This window comes from Typopeltis vanoorti, chromosome 17, assembly GCF_054136105.1.
Source record: "Typopeltis vanoorti isolate ZY-2024b chromosome 17, IOZ_Tvanoo_1.0, whole genome shotgun sequence".
Taxonomy (NCBI): Eukaryota; Metazoa; Arthropoda; class Arachnida; order Uropygi; family Thelyphonidae; genus Typopeltis; species Typopeltis vanoorti.
In genome coordinates, this window is record NC_143565.1 from 113,654,232 (window position 1) to 113,675,373 (window position 21,142).

General features: G+C 34.3%; 1 protein-coding gene across 1 annotated transcript in view; it reads left to right on the forward strand.

The window, feature by feature from the left end:
* LOC150097811 (N-acetylated-alpha-linked acidic dipeptidase 2-like) overlaps positions 1-21,142 on the forward strand; it is a 309,838-nt gene that overhangs the window by 150,181 nt on the left and 138,515 nt on the right. Inside the window, exons 8-9 of the mRNA XM_090406796.1 lie at positions 5,331-5,413; positions 18,771-18,834. Coding sequence (XP_090262922.1) covers positions 5,331-5,413; positions 18,771-18,834 — 147 coding nt within the window. The remainder of the gene's footprint in view (positions 1-5,330; positions 5,414-18,770; positions 18,835-21,142) is intronic.

Sequence of the window (21,142 nt, forward strand, 5' to 3'; positions counted from 1 at the left end):
ATATATGAAAATAATCAAATACAAATAAGATTAAATCAAGAGCTATCATATACGAGAGAGATAAACCAAGGGGTCCGACAGGGATGTCCCCTCTCAGCAACTCTTTTTAATATCTACTTAAATGAAATAATAATAAAATGGAATAAAAATTTACATCAAGGAATTAAACTTTCTCCTACAGTTAACTTAAACACTCTCCTCTTTGCCGACGACCAAATAATAATTACAAATTCTGAAGATAACTTACAGAAAGCTATTTTAGATCTAAATGAGATATCCAAAGATTATGGTATGATAATATCAATCGAAAAATCAAAAACTATGGCCTTTAAAGGACAAGATCCAGCAAGAACTAAAATAGTAATAGATAACAAGATCTTAGAACAGGTGAATTCATTTAACTACTTAGGATGTATGATCACATATGAAAATGAAAAAGATATAAACGTAAAAATTTCCAAATATTTAAAAATAACAGGTGTAATTAACTCTATATTTAAAACGAACCAGGCTAAAAGTGTACAATACATTAGCCCTACCAGTCTTAATGTATGGAAGCGAAATCTCAACGATAAAACAAAAAGACAAACAAAGATCAACATCAGCAGAAATGAAGTTTATGAGAAAAACTGTAATGTATACCCTATCTGATCACAAAAGAAACGGAGATATTATGAAAGAATTAAACCAAGAACCAGTAATAGAAAAAATTAAAAAATATAAACATAAATGGATGGAACACGTTCAAAGAATTAAAACAGAAAGATTACCAAAACGAGCCTTAAAGTACAAGCCATTAGGAAAAAGAAAACCAGGACGTCCTCTTAAACAATTCAACGATGACTTCTAAGGCCGGAACAGGCCATGCTAGGCCTAAATCCTTGATACGTATGATGATGATGATCTATTATTCCATTTCTTAGGCCACTCTTCTTTCTGCCATATCTCATTTAGTAAGGGATATAATATCTCTGCTATAAGTTTTGGATTTGCTTTTAGTTTATCACCTGGCATGTTATCTGCTCCTGACTTTACCTGTTTTGATTTGAGTTATTGCTTTTGTAATTTCTATTTTTGTTATTTCCTTCAAATAAGAACGATGCATTTTGTTCATTTAATTTTAGGCTCTGGTCACCATCAGTCATTTCTTGAAATTTCTCTGAGAAGAATTCTATCGATCTATTTATCTGTTCTGTTACATTTAATAATAGTTTTCCTTCTTTATTGTATATGAGAACTATCCATTTATTTCTTTTTCCACTTAATTTCCTTATTATATCATACAGCTTTCTAGTGTCGTTTATATATGCAGCATCCTCTGCCTCTTGTGCTAGATTCTCTATGTATTTTCTTTTATCATTTCTCGCACTTATTTTTATTTCTTTCTTAATCGTTCTATATCTTTCTGCTTGTTCTTGTTCAACATGTTCACCAGCCTGTAACAGTTTCTCTTTTATTCTCTCTCTCTCTCCTCTATTTTTAATTTAGTGTTTTATGATATCCATTCTTTGTCTGTATTAGTTCGAAATCCCAATATTTATTTTATTTTTTTCTAATGTGCTTATTAGTATGCCCTTAATATTTGTCCATTTCTTCTCTATGTTATCTTCTATTTTTTCACGTTTATCCCTTTTATCCCATAAAGTTGTAAATTTATTTCCAATCTCTTTTTGAGTTTTTCAGTTCTAAACCTCTTCTTATTGTTCATTGTTTGTTTATTATTAAATATTTTTACTTTTATGGTAGCTGTTAGGAGAAAGTGATCTGAATCTTCCTTGGCTCCTCTTTTAACTCTGACATCCAAGAGTGATTTCCTCCAATTCCTTGTTATAAGTATATGATCTCCAATTGTTTGGTTCTTTTGTCATTTTATCTGGCACTATCCATGTCATCATCAAGTTTAAGTGGTTGAGAAACCACTTAAACAACCTCCATCAGGATATAAAATTGACAATGGACATTGAAGAAAATAGTTCCGTTTGTTTCCTAGATGTTAAACTCGCCAAGATGCCTGAATCAATAAAAGTCTCTATATTTAGAAAGCCAACACATACGGACAGATATTTGCATGTGTCCTCACATCACCATCCAGCGCAAAAGTTGGGTATTATATCAACTCTTGCGAATCGTGCAAGATCTGTACTGTCAGATGAAGAAGAACTAAAAAAAGAACCACAACGTCTTAAATGGACCTTTAAAAACAATGGCTACTCTTTAAAAAGTATTAACAACCAATTATCCCACCGTCAACATAGCAACCTAGAGACACAGGACGACTCCAAAGGTCATATCGTCTTGCCATATATCAGCGCACTATCCAAAAAGCTGAGTAGAATCCTAAAGAAGTTTAACATACAAACGTGCTTCTCGACTCTGCCAAAAATAAGATCACATTTCAACAACTATAAACAATCTCAAAACCTTTTACAATTCCCAGGTGTATACAAGGTCACATGTGAGTGCAGAAAGCCTTACTATGGGCAAACGGAGAAATCTATCCTACTGCATCTCGAGGAGCACCAGAGAGACATTGCTTATAAGAGAACCAGAGCAACTGCTCTGTCGGGCCATGTCCTGTTTTCAATAAACACGAACAATGAAAGCCACCAACATGAGATAAATTGGACATCAACTTCAAACCTACACATTTGCCATGATGAGATGGAACGCCGCATTGTGGAGTCAAAAGAAATCACCTTAGACCCGCTTCATATGAACAATAATCTCAGCTATAATTTGCCTGACTCTTTCAGCTCTACTATCATCAAATACTGGAGATCGTGTGGTTCTACACACGCACAAGTTTACAACAATAGAACTTTAACACGGACTATAGCTCAAGTTCATAATAACTGTAATTCACAGTCAAATATTATGACTTTATAATTGTATAGCTTTAAAGTGTCTCAATGTTATTTTCAGTGTCTTTTAATATCTTTCTATGTTCTTAACGCTTGATGAAGTCAATCTCGACGAAACATGTTGCGTTTTCAAATAAATCTCATTTTGTTATAATACTCAGGTTTTAAGTCAGTTAATATTAAAAATGAACGTATCCCAACCCCGAGTTAATAGTAGTAGTCATATATATATATAAGGTTTAAGTTTATTAGTAATTTCTTAAGATCTAAGTGTAACTTTTTTTTAAAATAATTTATACAGTTTATATCAAACTCTTCCTATCTCCCAAGGATCAACTTCATCCTCATGGACATCCTGGAGTGTATTAAGTTCCTTTTTACTTATAACTTGCCATACTTTGAAGCTGTTAACATTTACTTTGAAGAATAAATAACTACATACATTCATCTATATGACAAGTCAGGACTGACAGACTATGCCTTGGACATTCCTTTACACAGGATTAAATGAAGAAGACAACTTTGCTACATAAAAGTCACTGTAGGTCTGTGAGACTATTTTTAGAATCAGTATCAGCTATGAAGTACTCCCACAACTTCAACAAATATATAGCTGCATTAATTTATCGATGATCTGGGAGATTTCCATTGTAAGATCATATTTACTTTGACTTTTCTGAAGTAACTTTGTTTTTACCTGCTCCCTAGAGAGTGTTTCTTATGGTATTAGTTCTTTTCCGTTATGATTTGAATTGTTTCTGCAACTGTCTCATTAAGTGTCATGTGTCCATGACATTTATAATTTTGTGCTCTTAGGATACTGGTTAGAATTCCAGCAAAATATTAGTCAGTTCAATAAATTGTTTATTTTCCTCTGGTATTATTTATATTGTGAAGTACTGTTATGATTAACAGCCAATATCTAAGCTTAATCTGTATATGGTCATATGGCATTTTATGCACTGTGGGATGGGATAATGGATGGAGTTTGTCAAACCTTTAGTCTCACTGCACTGGGTGAATGATGTGTGCCATTTGGCTCCATTAACAAGATACTTCAGATTTTTTTGCAACTCATCTAAACAGTCAAACACTAAAATTCACTTCTCGATAGAAAAACAGTCACATGTCTGCCTTTTCTTGACACACTAGTTACACTTCTTTCAGATGGTTTATTGTCTTTTTTATATTTATATAATGACAACACACACACACACACACACACACGCTGGAAGATACTTTCACATGCAGTCAAAACTGTCATCCATCCCAACAATATGGAACCCTCATAAACTCTAGCTCATTAACCCAGGAATGTTCGTTCTAGTGAAGCAGTTAGTTGATGAAGTAGTTGTTCTGCAGCTCCTGCCAAACTGAACTATCTTCACCATACTTTTTTGGCTAGTGGCTACAGCTCATACAAAATACAGGACAGCATTTAGTGATGAGATTTATCTATCACTACATGCTGTCCTACCTTCATCTTTCTGAACACACACAGGACCAAAGCATCACTATTTCTACTCTATATATCCAGGGTACATCTGAAAAGATAGCTCAAGTACTCAAGAAATGTAATCCTCACACTATATTTAAACCACATTTCAGATCCTGATTGTCTCCAAAGGATGAACTCCCTGCTCTGTCACATCCTATAGTGTATAAAGTGTCCTGTGATTGTAGCAAGGCCTATTTTGGAAGGACAAGATAACTTGTTAATGTCTGCTCTAGAGAACACAAAAAATACATTTGCTGCCATCATTGTGACAAATGAGAGCTATCAAGCTATGCTTTGAACACCCCTTCACACACATGCTCAGATAGAATGGAAGGAAACCAGTGTGCTATATAGAAGTTATTACAAATCCAAGAGACTATTTTTAGAGTTAGTAATGTCAATGAAACATTCTCCTAACTTCAACAAGTATGGCTCCATTCATCTGCTAAAAAAAATTTTGGAGATGGTCATCTTATGATTAACTGAGTGACTGTAAAAAAACTTCTATTTATTAATTACTTCTATTCTTCTTCTATAATTACTTCTAAACTTCTATTCATTAATATTAATTAGAGGGAACTAAATTAGGATTTTATATCTTTGAAATGTTTCCTATGCTCCTTTTTTGCTTGTATGTTGTTATAAGTGTGATCTTCTGAAGATACTGGTTTGAAATCCAGTGAAATATAAGCTAGTTAATAAATATATTTTTTATGATTTATTGTTTTGGTATTGTTAAAGCAGGAAAAATAAGAAATAACTTCCAACACCTAAGCTTGTCCACAAAAGTTGTCTGTCATTGCTCTAATGCTGATCTATTACACTAGTACTTAAGTTATTAATTTTTATACCTTAATTTCAAACTGATGTAGTTAGCATATAATTATGTATCCAAGTTATATAATGTAATATTATTTAATTGAGTATGTTACAGATAATAAATATACAAGCATTAAAATTTTGATTTACAGGCTGGAGACCAAGAAGAACTATAATATTCTGCAGTTGGGGTGCTGAAGAATTTAATTTAATGGGTTCAACAGAGTGGGTAGAGGCATGTAACAACTTATAGTTTCCATTAATGAAATTAAATAAGTAAATAATTACTAATTCAATATTTATTGTATACATATAGAAAGGCTCAGGTGTCATTGATGACTCATAATAATGTTTTACTGTATAAACTAAGAGAGATAAAAAATGTATTTATCAAACTCACTGATATTTCGCTTATATAACGAACGTTTGAAATTGACATGGAGATCATATTTGCAGAGAACCTATCCTTCCAAACATAGTATCACAGTAAAACCATTCTCATCCCACGTGTTAAAGGTTCATCAGAAGAAATAGCTAAAGTTTTCTGCTGATATGATCTCCATATTACTTTCAAACCTTTCATTCCACTAGCTACCTTCATACGTTCTTCTAAAGATCAACCTTCATCCTCTTGAACATTCCAGAGTGTATAAAGTTCCCTGTGCCTGCAGTTTGGCCTACTTTGGACAGACTAATAGATAGTTAACCATCTGCCTTGAAGAACACGAAAATTACATCTGCAATCATCTGTATGGCAAGTTGGGATTGGCAGACAATGCTCTGGATACTTCTTCACATAAGATCAGGTAGTGAAAAACATATTTATTACATAGTAGTCATCATACGAGGATCGTCTGCAAAGTTCTCGGCCTCAACCATAGATGGCACCACTATTGGCAAGATTTTTTTTTCTAAGTTGGTACATCTGTCATAAGCATCCATGTGAAATTGCAAGTCATTCTATCAAGTAGTTTGTTTTATACACTTGTCTGAAGCAAAAGTGTTGTCTGTATCCCTCGAAATGGATAAAATTGAGTATCGTGTGGTGATAAAATTCTTTGTAAAAGAAAGTTTAATGCCAAAAGAAATTCATTCAAAGTTCATAGACATTCATGGGCACTTTTCTCCTTCATTTTTGACAATTAAGAAATGGATTGCCGAGTTTAAACGTGGCTGTAGAAGATGATCCATGTAAAGGATGCCCATAAAGTGGAACAACATCAGAAATCATTGATCAAGTGCACGATATGGTATTAGATGATTGGAGAGTCAAAGTGCGTAGAATTGTTGAGACTATAGGCATTTCAAAAGAACGTGTAGGATATATTTTGCATGAAGAATTACAAATGAAAAAGCTTTGCGCAAGATGGGTGCCATGCTTCTTCACAGTAGATCATAAATGCACCCACATGAAAATCTCTGAACAGTGCTTGGAGCGTTTTAACAAGAATAAAACTGATTTTACGTGTCGATTTATTACTATGGATGAGACTTGGCTTCGCCATTACACACCAGAATCCAAACAGCAGTCAATACAGTGGACAGAAGCTAGTTGTTCAGTGCCAAAGAAGACAAAGTCAGTTCCATCAGCAGGAAGGGTCATGGCATTGGTATTTTGGGATGCTAAAGGCATTTTGTTTATTAATTATCTTGAAAAGGGTAAAACAATAACTGGGGAATATTATTCTGATCTTTTAATCCAACTAGACAAAAAAATTCGTGAGAAAAGACCCAGTTTGCAGAAGAAAAGAGTCATCATTCATCAGGACAATGCACCTGCCCACAAAAGTGTTTTGGCAATGGGAAAATTAAGGGATCTGCACTATGAATTGTTGGAACATCAACTGTATTCCCCAGATTTGGCGCTCTCTACTTCTATCTCTTCCCAAAACTAAAATTCTTCTTTGCTGGTCACCTTTTTTCTTCGAATCAAGAGGTGATTGTAGCTGTAGAGGGGTATTTTGCAGATCTTACTGAGAACCACTTCAGGGACGGGATAATGGCACTAGAGCATTGCTGGAATAAATGTATTAGTCTTAAGGGAGAGTATGTTGAAAAAATAAAAATAATTTTGAAATTATAAATTCGTTTTTTTTTCATTGTTAGGCTGAGAACTTTTCAGACCATCCTCGTAGATCTGAGAGACTATTTTTAGAATCAGCATCAGCTATGAAGCACTCTCCTAACCTCAAGTATGGTTGCATTCATTTACCAAAGATCTGGTAGACTATCATTTTAAGACCTGATAGCCTCACCTCTCTAAATTAACTTTGTGGTTATCTACCAATACAGGATGGTTTTCTTAAATTACATAGTTTAGTGCTGCATTCCTATTGCAGTTATAATTGTGCTGTGATAATGCTGGTTAGAAAATCAGTGAAATATTATTGAGTTTGATAAATATCCCTCCCCCCCATCCCTCTATCTGCACTTGGTGGTGTTCATAAAGTATTATAATGAATCAGCATTTATTGACTGTGTTGAATGGTCATCAGCTTACTCTGGATAACATGAAGCACAAAAAGTTTGCTTTGTCCCCCTTAATCATACTATATTTTCTAATTAAAATAAATTGAATACATTTTGGTTGTATGATCTGAAGTTGTTTTAATACTTATTAGATGTATTTCACAATATGCTTAAGCTCTTGTTACACTCATTTTACCCATTTTACTGTCCTCAGTATGTAAGTTATTTTGGGACTCTAGATGGACAAATTTGATTAAAATGTGGTACTTGGAATGTTTACAAAAATTTGTTGAAAGCATTCTAATTGTATTTTAGCCAAACCATTTACAAGAAAGCACATATTTTCAAATAATTTTTTATTGGCAAAGTGATATGAAATGGTGACTATTCCTTTTTTTTTTGCTTTGATTGAATTTAATAAAATTAGAATGCACAATAGATGTCCATGTGGTTCAGTTTTGATTTCATTCAGATAATTTTTAATTGAAAAGTTGAGGTTTGTTATTAAAATTTGTCAAATTAATATAATTTTGGACCATTTGTGATGTCAAAATTAAGGAAAGCAAATTCATGCATAGAGTTTATAGCCAAAAATGGATCAGTATGTCATAAACACATAATTTTGTATGCACTCTTTTTAGATTTTTACAAAAAATAGCACTATTGAGTTCTTTGAATAATATAAATTTGTCATCACATACATTAGGCTAGTTTTTTTTCTTAAACTGGTCTTAGTTCAAGAAGAACCACTGGAAAGATTTTCTTTCCTCCATCCATTATAATTCTGTTTTTATCGACAAAATGATTTAAAAATACGGTATGGCACAAAAAAAAAAACAGTACTGACTCCATAACAAGTATCATTGTAGTTATTCAGTAATTTTTTTTTTACATCATACTGTATATTTATTTATTTTTTAAATAGATGTCTGAAGGAGTCTGAAGACACATCATGAGAAGTGGAATGAATTGCTGTCCACTTTGGCAATATTCCAGCACATACTCAATATTCCAGAGTCATGAAACAGTCTTAGTTATTTGTCTGTGCACTCTCTCCAATGTTTTCTTATTGCCAATATAACTAGATGACTAGATCTGTGCACAGAAATTCAAATGAGGCCTTAGTGCATTATACAGTGGAACTATCAACTCATCTATCCATGTCAGTGATATTTGCATTATAGCAGCAATTTTCTGGATAATCCTTACAACTTTTGCAATGCGTTCCCTGAACTTCAGTTCAGGGAATACATCACAAAAGATCCACCAAGATCCCTTCCTTCCTCTATCTCATGTAGCAAAGTTCCTCCAATATGATAAACATGATTCCATCTTGTGACAAAAATTCATAACTTTGCACTTAGCAGCATTGCAATGACATCACCATTCTTCAGCCAAAAGTAATATCAGCCTATTCAAATCCTCTTGTAACATCACTTCAGAATTTCCTAGTATTGCTCATCTTAATTTAGCATCATTAGCAGACAAATGAATATTTCCTCTTACACCCTGAAATATATCATTGATCTTAGCATAGAACCCTGTGATAGAACACTTATCACTTTCCTCTTTCAGAAAAGTGTACCCTCATACTCAACTCACTGGCTCCTGTCAGTCAACCATTCTTGTAGACAAACTACCCAATGACTGTTCATCCACATTCTGCTTAATTTCAACAGTAGTTTATATGTGGTGCTTGATCAAATGCTTTAGCAAAATCCAGATAAATCACTATATAAGCTTTTCCTCTATCCATTCATTAGTCACTCCTATTGTAAAATGTAACCAACTTACTTAAAACATGACCTCCCCTCTTAACAAACTCATACTACTCCCCTGAAAGATTTCCATTTTCATCACTGAAGGTTTGTATTGTGTCTATATCCAGCCTCTCCAACGCCTTCACCACTACACTTCATATACCCACTAGTCTATAGTTTGCTACTATTGACTTGGATTATTCAATAATAAATTTAGTTTAATCCTTTATCCAAGTGTAAGCAAACAAAGTCTGTGCCTGAAGTATCTTCAGGACTGAGGCAACTCGTGGTAAAGGTGGACCAAGCTCTCATCACTCCTTGTCTTCATATCTCCCATAATGCAAAGCACATCTCCTTGCAGACATGTATAATGCTATGCATTAAGGGAAGGGCCACTACCCAGACCAGTTTTGACCTTTATTTGCTTACACTTGGATAAAGGATTAAACTAAATTTGTTATAGTCTAATCAAGTGGAAAAAAATGAAAAAAAAAACTTCCAACTTGTATTGTTCCTTATGCAGAGGCACTATTTTTCCTTCTTTCCACTCTTCTAGGACTGTTACTGTTTCCAGACTCTGTTGAACAACTAGGTCAAGGGCACTGCCAGCTCTTTCACATTCCCATAATATATGTGGTGACATCTGAACCAATTTCACAGCCTTATTAAAATAAAGGTAACTTAATATCCTAAAAATTTCCATTCTTGAACTGTCAGTCTTCTGTCCTGCTTCCTATTGCTGTTCAATACTACTCTTACATGAAACACTAACACGATACTCATTGAACATTTTCACTATATCTTCAGCAGATGTGACTCGTGTTTCATCTCCAGCAACTAAAGTCAGTCTTCTTTCTTCTGTTAACAACATAACTTTGCTGGTTGTAGGGTTTGCTTTACTGCTTCAGCCAGTTACCTTTTTTATGTCAATTTTGCTTTTCTCACTACATTTGTCACCTTCCTAGCCTGCACCTTATACTTCAGATGCTGCTGAGGGGTACTCTGTTCTTCATGTTTCCTTCACGATTGTCATCTCTGTCAGTAGATCTTGTATAATTCCACGATTCATCTGTTTCACCTCTATTTTATTTATTCTCCTAACCTTAGGAATACAATCTCTGACCTTGCCATAAGTAAGTGATTCCAATTCAAGTCCCATGCATTCCTGATTTCTCTCCCCTTCAACTTATCAAGCCACTGCTCATCACCTGGAGCAACACCCATTAAATATCTAAAATTTGTGCTTGTTGGCAATGTGCTCTATTAGCAGAGCTAATCTCAGGTGGTATGGTCACTTAAACAGAATAGAGGAAGGAAAGATTAGCAAAACAAGTGTTGTCTGCCAGGTTGGCAGGAAAAAGACCCAGAGGAAGACCAAGATATAGGTGGATTAATACAATGACTTAGAAGATAGAAATATAAGATCTGATAATGTTGGAGTCTTGTCAGGTAACAGATTGATTTGGAGGAAAATTTTAGATAGGAAGTTAATAATGTAAGTTTTTCATGTGGTGCTGTTGTATCCTGTGTATACCTCTTGAGGATACATGTCAGGAATTTGATGATGATGAAATTTGTGCTTACCTCATCCTCACAACAAATAGCCTCAAAGCCATTATTATTACTGCTTTCTTCAAGTTCCACATTGAGAGGACACAACTCTTCTGAAATCATATCCCACCTCCCCTTTTTGTCTTTTCTAAAAAAATGTTATAACCAACTATTCCTATAAGTACATCATCCTCTGTTAATCACGTCTCACTGACGCTAGTGAGTTGTGAATGACTAACTGTATCAAGGCAACAAATTCTGTACCCTTATTCTTAATATTCCTTGCAGCAGTGTATAAGCACAGTAGCATATTGATTGTGGGGAAGGAAAGGGGAATAAAGGTTTCCCCCCTTTCCTTTCCACAATTTTTTACCTTACTATTCAAGTCCTGTGACTCTGTTGCTCTAGATTCTATTTTCCACTGAATGTTCAGTTTGTTGAAAATACGAATGGTGGTAGTCACGAAGAACTTAGTAAACACCAGGAAGAGCAAGACAGGAACTTTATCTTTAGAAGATGGGAACTGGAATAAATGTAGCCACTAGATTGTACTTCTTAAGAATGCCAGAAATGTATGGGATATTTGAGCTATTTATTTGTATTTTGGACAATCTTGGACATTCAATGGAAAAAAGAATACAAGAACATCAAATCTTCTATCATTAATAGGAAATCCAAGGAATCTAGCCTTGCTTAACATGAAATAGATACGGACCACAATATCCTGTGGTTTGAAATATGCTTACTTCATTGTTCAAATCTGAATCAGAATGACAGCCTCTCACTGTCAAAGATGTGGGAGAGTCTTATTTTAATTACGCATTATTAAAGTTTTAGTTAATAATATAATGTCTCATCAGTTATGCCTTTTGCATCGTTTGATGCATAGTATCATGCAGCTCTTGCTGCTTCAAATTAATCCATCGTTCACATTTTACTTTGTATTAAACTACCATTTGTCACTGATGATGGCCTGTAAGCTTCAGGTTGAAATATATGGCTTTTGAATAAATATTATTCACACCTTTTTTTGTGTTATCGTGCTAATTGAAGATTCCATATAGCACAAGTATCGCTAAAAGAGTAGTTACTGTATTATACTCCCATTTTCTGATATTTAAAAATGCATAAATTCAAGTAATAATAATTCTAGTTATTGTTTGCAAAATTTTAAATGTTTTTGCAATTTTCAGAATTTAAAATACTGTATGTAGTGTTCTAAGTATATATAATTAATTAATTATCATATGATGATACAGCAGTTGTGAGTTCCCTTTATGGGAATGTATGGCACCATCTCAGTTGCCCCAAATTTTATCCGGGCTCCGGAACCGGCATAGCTGATGAATCAGGCCTATGGCTGGGTCAGTATTCCTGACTGTAATCCATGTGTCCATGGGCCGGTTTGCCTGCTTGTGGGATGAAAAACCTCAGATAAACTGGCAGAAAAAACCCTGCTATCCTCACCCAAGACCGGCTAACTTGGCTGAGGAAGATCCTTAAGCTCCTCATGTCATTGACAGGAATCGAACCTAGGACACTCCTTCCCCAGGCATATGGTTGCAAAGCACAAAGCCACTAGACTAACCGTGCAGACTAAATTTTTAAATATATTATATATATATATGTAGATATAGATATTATTGATCATAATTTCCTCGGTAGATAATGTATATAAAAATGAATTTAAATGACTCTATACCGAGAAAAAAAAGTTTAATGTTAAGATACGACTAGTTTCGTTGAAATTTTTATTTAATTCTTTGCCTCGTGATACCTGAAGAAGTTGAATTTCAACGAAACTAGTTGTATCTTAACATTAAACTTTTCTTTCTCGGTATAGAGTCATTTAAATTCATTTATATATATATATATATATATATATATATATATATATATATATATATATATATATATATATATATATATAAATAAAGATCTAAGTGAAGTTCTTTGCTTTTCATTTCATGTTTGGTATTATTTCTATATAAATAATAAATATTTTTAATATGGACTCAACAGCAAAGTTCAATTAAATTATTAATTTCTATGAAAGCCTGCCCAAAGGTCGCTATTTACTGTTTCTGTATTGAATTAAAGATACACAGTAGATGATTGCTAGGAACCAAAAACATGGTTTGTTATAATGCAAGGTTCACTATAGTGAATTTAAGGTAAAAATACTTGCCCTCCCCCCCCCCCCTCTCTCTCTCTCTCTCCCCCTCTCTCACACACACACACATACTACATTCCCATGAAACAAAGAAATTGGAAAAATAGAACAAGATGATCATGGAAAATAACACAAAAGAAATCTCAAGAAACATAAGGAATTGTGGGAAATAGAACATAAGAAATTGCAAAAAAATAAAATAAAGTAAATCATGAAAAACAGCAACAAATGCCAAAAAAATAACAGGAAAAATCACTGCAAGCAGAACCAAGAAAATCACCAGAAACAGAATAAAAGGAATCTAGAAACAGAACAAAAGAAATCATGAGAAATAACATGAGCAATTGTAAAAAAAAAAACAAAAAAAAAACCAGAAAAATCACAGAAAACAGAACAAAGGAAATCATTAGAAATCGAACAGAAGAAATTGGGAGAAATAGAACAAATGAAATTGCAAAAAAAAAAAAAAAAGATAACAGAGAAAATTGCTGGAAACAGAACAAAGGAAATCACCAGAAATAAAACAGAAGAAATGCAACAATAATGGGAGAAAAAGGAAAGAACTAGAAGAGTAAGAAATTATAAAAATGAAAATCCAGATTTAATGTTTAAATTTTGAATTTTACATTAGTTTAAATTAATGTCACTTACCTGAAATCTTCATAATGAACAATGCGCAGGCTATAACATCAAAATAATAATAATAAAAAAAAATGAACTTCAATAGTCAATCAACTTGATCACCTACAGATTACAAAGAGGAAGAGAACAGACGTGATGAATATTAGTCAGCTTGTAGGGAAGGAAAACGTAACAGACCCAGCTGGTGAAACTCCATCTTCTTGATTAGATAGAAACCCAGTGACATACTGACAAAATGATACTGTTCTCTTAGAACTATAAATTAAAGAAATATTGCTCAATATATAGTATTTCTTTAATTTGAAGTGTAAGTAAAAGTTATGAAATTTATTTTGTATAGCAGCTCATTTTATGGTTGAAAGATCTTATAAGGTAAAACATTCTAAATGTCTGGTTGAGAATTTTTGCCTTTTTTTGATGAAAATTTTCGATTTTAATTCTAAAAACCTAAAATTTTGTCGTCTTCACATATTTAAATATGATTTTATTTTCATTATGAAGATTTTGGGTAACATTATTTAAATGTCAATTCTAGATTAACAATGAGAGATGCAAGTTAGAAATAATGGCAGTGGTTTTGGGGACAATATGGTGTGAGGTGGATAGAATGAAATATTTAGTTAGATATTGCTATAACTGGTAATGGAAGGCAGTGACAATGAAATGTATAAGTAAACTATTCAATCAAATAGGAAAAGGATGATCGTTATGAGTGATTTTTAATTATGGTAATATAGATTGGGATGACAAGATAGTATCAAGTAAAGAAAATGAATTTCTTGAGTTTTTGAGGAACAACTAACTTATGTAGCATATAACTGAAGAATCCAAGGGCCTTGAGGATCAAGGACCTTGAATTTTATTATCTCAGCAGATGACAGAAATAAGCTATTGAATCTCTCTCTCTCTCTCTCTCTGGCTAGCAAGAGCGACTATGAAGTGATTATCTGAGTGGTAGCCAGCTATATGAGGATTTCTGTGAGGGAAGGATATGTGTGGAACTACAGACACAGCTGGTAGAACTTCATCTTCCTGATTGGGCAGAGGCCAATGATGTGCAGTTGGCATCAACTGCACATCATTGGTCATTTGATACTGTTCTCTTAAAACTGAAAATTAAAGGAGCAGGTGGCATGTGAGGAATTCAGTAAACTTGATATTAATAAGGCTGTGGGACTTCTCGATATATCACTTCATGATTATGAAAGGCTCAGGAGACAGATTGCATGTATATACCATGGAATGAGGAGCAAGTTGGGTGGAAAGGAAATCATTGCTGCTCAGGTGCTATTTAAGAACTATTCAAGTAAATAAGCTTCATGTAGAAGCAATGTCAGAATCTGTACCAAGGGTTAAAATAAGGTAGGTGTGAAATGGATGGATGAATGAAGAGATTAAGAAGAATTTAATGAAGAATCCAAGGGCCTTGAGGATCAAGGACCTTGAATTTTATTATCTCAGCAGATGACAGAAATAAGCTATTGAATCTCTCTCTCTCTCTCTCTCTGGCTAGCAAGAGCGACTATGAAGTGATTATCTGAGTGGTAGCCAGCTATATGAGGATTTCTGTGAGGGAAGGATATGTGTGGAACTACAGACACAGCTGGTAGAACTTCATCTTCCTGATTGGGCAGAGGCCAATGATGTGCAGTTGGCATCAACTGCACATCATTGGTCATTTGATACTGTTCTCTTAAAACTGAAAATTAAAGGAGCAGGTGGCATGTGAGGAATTCAGTAAACTTGATATTAATAAGGCTGTGGGACTTCTCGATATATCACTTAATGATTATGAAAGGCTCAGGAGACAGATTGCATGTATATACCATGGAATGAGGAGCAAGTTGGGTGGAAAGGAAATCATTGCTGCTCAGGTGCTATTTAAGAACTATTCAAGTAAATAAGCTTCATGTAGAAGCAATGTCAGAATCTGTACCAAGGGTTAAAATAAGGTAGGTGTGAAATGGATGGATGAATGAAGAGATTAAGCATGCAGTCTGGAGGAAAAAGGTCTTATGAAGGCAACATATTATTATGTGTGATAATTATTAGTGGTAATAATCAGTTACATGAAGAGTACAAAGAACAGGCATGGAGGATAACAAAAATGCAGTGTCAGCAGCAGTTAGCTAATGAAACCAAAAAACCCTAGGGAGTTCTTTTGATATGAAGCCATCAGACGAAAGAATGTATTATGGAAGGATGATATTGGTTGGTAAAAATGGTAAAAGAATGACCACTGCAGAGTGGTCATTCTTTTACCATTTTACCATTATTTTACCATGTTGTTGATATATGAAATGAGCATTTCATAAAAGTATTTCATTCCCATGAATGTGACATCATGAAGAGCTTGAGTATAGTGGAAAGAAAGGAAAAGAGACTGACTCTGAATGAGCACGAGATATATGAAGAATTGAGTAAACAATATTAATAAGGCTGCTGGGCTTAATGATATATTACTGCATGATTTGAGGGAATGTGCCAAGGAGTTGACATCTGTCTTAACATATATATTTAAATATATCTTACTGGAAGGAAAGTAAAATTGTACCTCTTCATAAAGGAGGTAACAACACTCAAGCTTCAACTTATGGACCAACTGTGTCTAGTGTTGTGGTAAAAGTGTTGGAGAGGTTAGTGACCACCAAGATCTAGAATTGAGTTAACAATAGTGCTATTCTCTTTGATGGACAGTATAGGTTTGCTAAAGGAAGATTATATTTTGGTAATCTGCTTGCTTCTTACAATGAGGTGACAGGTGCATTGGACAACGGAGATGCATATACAATGGTATACTTAGATTTTGTAAAGGCTTTTTATAATAATAAATTTAGTTTAATCCTTTATCCAAGTGTGAGCAAACAAAGTTTGCACCTGAAAATATCTTCAGGACTGAGGTAAGGTAGTGCAACACCAGGCAACTCGTAGCAAAGGTGGACCAAGCTAACATCACTCCTATCTCAGTATCTCCCATAATGCAAAACACATCTCCTTGTGGATATGTATAATGTTATGCATTAAGGGAAGGGCCACTACCCAAACCGGTTTCGACCTTTATTGAGGTCTTGTCAGTGGGAGCCAGTCTAATCAAGTGCAAAATAAACTTTCAACATCTTTCTCTAAATCCAGAGTAATTTAAGAATAAGGTGGCACACCTTTTGGCAACTCCTATAGGTAAAGATGACCTCTCCATTGCTTCTGCCATGGTATCTCTACTTCTGGGCCTGGCTCCCACTGATGAGATCTCAATAAAGGTCGAAACCGGTCTGGGTAGTGACCCTTCCCTTAATGCATAACATTATACATATCCGGAAGGAGATGTGTTTTGCATTATGGGAGCTGAGATAGGAGTGATGTTCGCTTGGTCCACCTTTGCTATGAGTTGCCTGGTGTTGCACTACCTTCCCTCAGTCCTGAAGATATTTTCAGACGCAAATTTTTTTGCTCACACTTGGATAAAGGATTAAACTAAATTTATTATAGTCTAACCAAGTGCAAAATCAACTTTTAACAGCTTTTTATAATAGATAGTGCATTCTGTTAGAGATTTGATATCTGATAAATATCAGCAAGTTGTATATAAGGGAGAAATATCTTGGAAGAGTAGTCACTAGCGGTGTAATCTCAAGAGTCTGTTTTTAGGGTCATTGCTGTTTAACTTGTATGTTGATGATATTGGGGAAGGTTTGAATGGGGATAATCAGTTGTTTTTGCAGATGATGCAAAGTTGGATGAGGAGTAGAGTAGATGTGACTTTGCAAGAGGACTTGAAACTGAGTGAATGGGCATGTGGTTGCGAGTTCATTATTGTAAGGTTAATATTTTAAAATTCAGGAAACAAAATCTGAATGCAGGATATATGATTGGTGGGATATATTAGAAGTAGTAAGAGATTTGGTGATGATGGTGGATAAGAACCAAAAAAAAAAAAAAAAATAGAAGCATTCAAAAAATGATATTCCGAAGTATACAAAAATGTATTCAAACTGCCAGAAAACTGTACAGGACACACACACACACACACACACACACCAATATATTGACAACTTACAACACTTATTAGGAAAGCTATGAAATGGACAGAAGAAAATGTCTACATTCCATTTAGAACAGACTACTATTAATGAGATAGTAATATAGTCATCCTCTCAGTATCACAGGTGATCGAACTGATTGTTAGGAAGATTGTAATAAAACATTGCAAACCATACATTTGGGCTGAGACAAACCATATTTGCAAAAACTTATTTTTTTTTATGTGAATCCAATCTCACCCATGAAAGTTTGAATACATTTTTGTACATGAGTATCATAGATATATACTAAGGATTAGATATTCTGGAAGCCATTCTCTAGATACCAAACATGTATAGCATTATACATGTTCATAAGGATATGTGCTTTGCATTTATGGGATACTAAGGCAAGTGATGTGAAGTTATTAGTCTCTATATATATGAGTTGTCCAGTCGTGAAGTTACTTCGCATGCAAATTTTGATTACTTACACTTGGATAAAGGATTAAACCAAGAATATAATTTATTGTTTAATTATGTTATTATTATTATTAACATCAGACTTCCATGGAGTCAAGACTCATCACTGGAGGTCCATGTTTATGCAAAAAGATCATCAAACCATACCTTAAACCATTCACAGTTTCTGCACTCACCACACTTTCAGGCAATGTATTGCTTGAAAGTGTGGTGAGTGCAGAATTCATCAACCACTCTTCATGCAAAAAACTTGCTACAGCTTTCAGAGATGGCTTCTTATTCTACCCTTCTGTCTCTATTTCCAATGAAAAATCTCCTCCACATTAGTCTGGCAGCAATTCACAAACTTATACATCTTAACCATATCTCCCTCCTCTTGTTTTATTAACTCACTACTATATTGACATCAAATTTTTGAGTTGCTTCTGTGCTCATCATTTGGAATTCATTATGTGCATAATGAATAAGTATTGAAAACAGGATTGGGTTTACTTTCAGGAAAATATAGCACAGTTACATTCAAGAGCAGTGGCTTATATCAATGCTGATACTATTGTAACAGGTATGTATTTTTAAGTAAAGTATGAAAATAAGATTTACTATTTGAAAAATAGAATTGCTCTGTTTTTTATAGAGGAAAAAAAACATTGCTGAATATGAAATCTTCTTATGGGTGTTTATAATACAACTTAAATTATTATTCTCACAAAAAAAATATATCCAATTTAAAAAAAAAGTTAAAATGCAACAAAAACAATTTTGCCAGAATGTTAAATAATATGCTGTCTTCATGGGCATATATATATATATATATATATATATACACACACACACACACACACACACACACAGTAAAAAACCCTTTTTTACACTTTCCAGGGGACTGATGGAAAAAAAAGTGTAAATAACAGGAAATTTAAAAAAAACACTTAAAAAAAGGTTAAAAGATGACTTACTGCTAGTATGTGACTCTACATGCTAGATTGAAAAATTTAATAAATGAAAATAAATGAATTTACAATTACTTATATTTATCTATTTAAAAAAATGTTTAATTGTTGATTGTTTTTGCTTTTTTTTTCACTCTTATAAGTTCCACCTACCTCTCTACAGTGTATAAGGCTTTAAATGCCCCATCGTCTCCTGATGCACTTGCAATATACCGCCTTAAAACAGAGATAGGTTCCATTGCTCCTTTACTAGTAGGGACGGTAGGTTCGTGATCACAGTCTTCTTCACCAAGGTGGTTGGAAAGGATATCTTCTACACTTGGTACCATTGATATGATCACACATCATCAACATAGTCTTGAAATGAGGAAGACTCATCTATCACATACCAGTTGTTGGGTTCTGACATATCTTCTTCTTCCTCCTGTAGTTGTTCTTTCTCTTCCAGAAACGTAACTCCTGCCTTCTGGAAACAGTTGGATATGGTTTCAGGAGTAGCATGCAACCATGCTTTGGCCACATAATGCATGGCATAAAGGATTGATATGGTCATTTTGTTTTGGGTCCATACCATTATCATGCATAAACACAGCTTTTTCAACAAGCATTTTTCTATATTTCCATTTAAATGCATGGATGATGCCCAGATCTAATATCTGAAGCTCACTTGTACAATTAGGGGGAAAGAACACTAATCTAATGTTTCTGAGCTGCAGAGCTTCAGGGGTGTGCAGGACATTTGTCTAACAGTAGTAGTAGTATTTTGTTTTGCAGTGATTTGTCCCCATTTTAGCATCCAGAGCATGCATGGTGGATGTGAAGATGCTGCTGGTCATCCGTGCTGTGCTGTTGGCATCATACTTGGTAGGTAGATTTTTCATGTTCTTAAAACACCTTGGCTTTTGAAATTTACCAAGTACCAGTGGAGGTAATTTTTTTGATCCATCAGCATTGACCATGAACAAAACAGTTATCCTCTGCTTGCTGAGTTTTTCACCATGACACTTCTCTCCTTTTAAAACAATGTTTTACTTGGCAGAATGTTATAAAAGAGCCCCGTTTCATCATCACTGAAAATATTTTTTGGTTCGTAGTCCTGAAGTTTGTAGTCTTTAGTTCATGTTTCCACTGGTTTACAGTTCCCCCTGCAACACTATTATTTTCTCCACATACTTGATTATACACAATATTGTGGTGAGTCTTGAAACGATCAATGCATCCATTTGATGCAGTAAAACCATTAATCCCCAACCTTGCAGCAGATTCAAGGGCTTTTGTTCGGAGTATAGTACCATTGACTGGAATACCAGAACGCTCTCATAGAATACAAACCACTCTGTCACAAGTTTATCCAATTCATTGTATGGCCATGTCCGGATGGTTTTTTTGTTTGTTTGACATAGCGCCAGATTGCTTTACAGTGAGTTCAATGCTTGACCTGTTTTTACTATAGTGTTCAAAATGGACATGGAGAGTCCAAAATCTTTTGCTAATTGCACATGTGTTCTGGCATGCCAATCTACGCATCGCAGAATGCCATCTTTTCTTCTACTGAAATACATTTTCTGTCTTTTTTTTTTCCTCCATGTTACTAACATGGATCATCCACCACTGCAACTTGAAAGCGACTATCACACGCTAAATTACATAGCAGAAATTCTGCAATAAACCATGTGCTTCTGAATTGTGACTATGAACACCAACACTGCAAGCTAGTGCAGCAATATTTCATGAACTGTGGTTTATTCACTGATATCTAATATTCACGAATAACAACTATTACTTGGTAGAAGTGTGAATGTGATTTCACAATTCGTGTATGATCCTTGTTCATGATTTCAATACAGCACTACGAATGTGAAATCACATCGCAACACATTATTGGTGCCATGAGCTACTGACAGTTTAAAATTACTGATA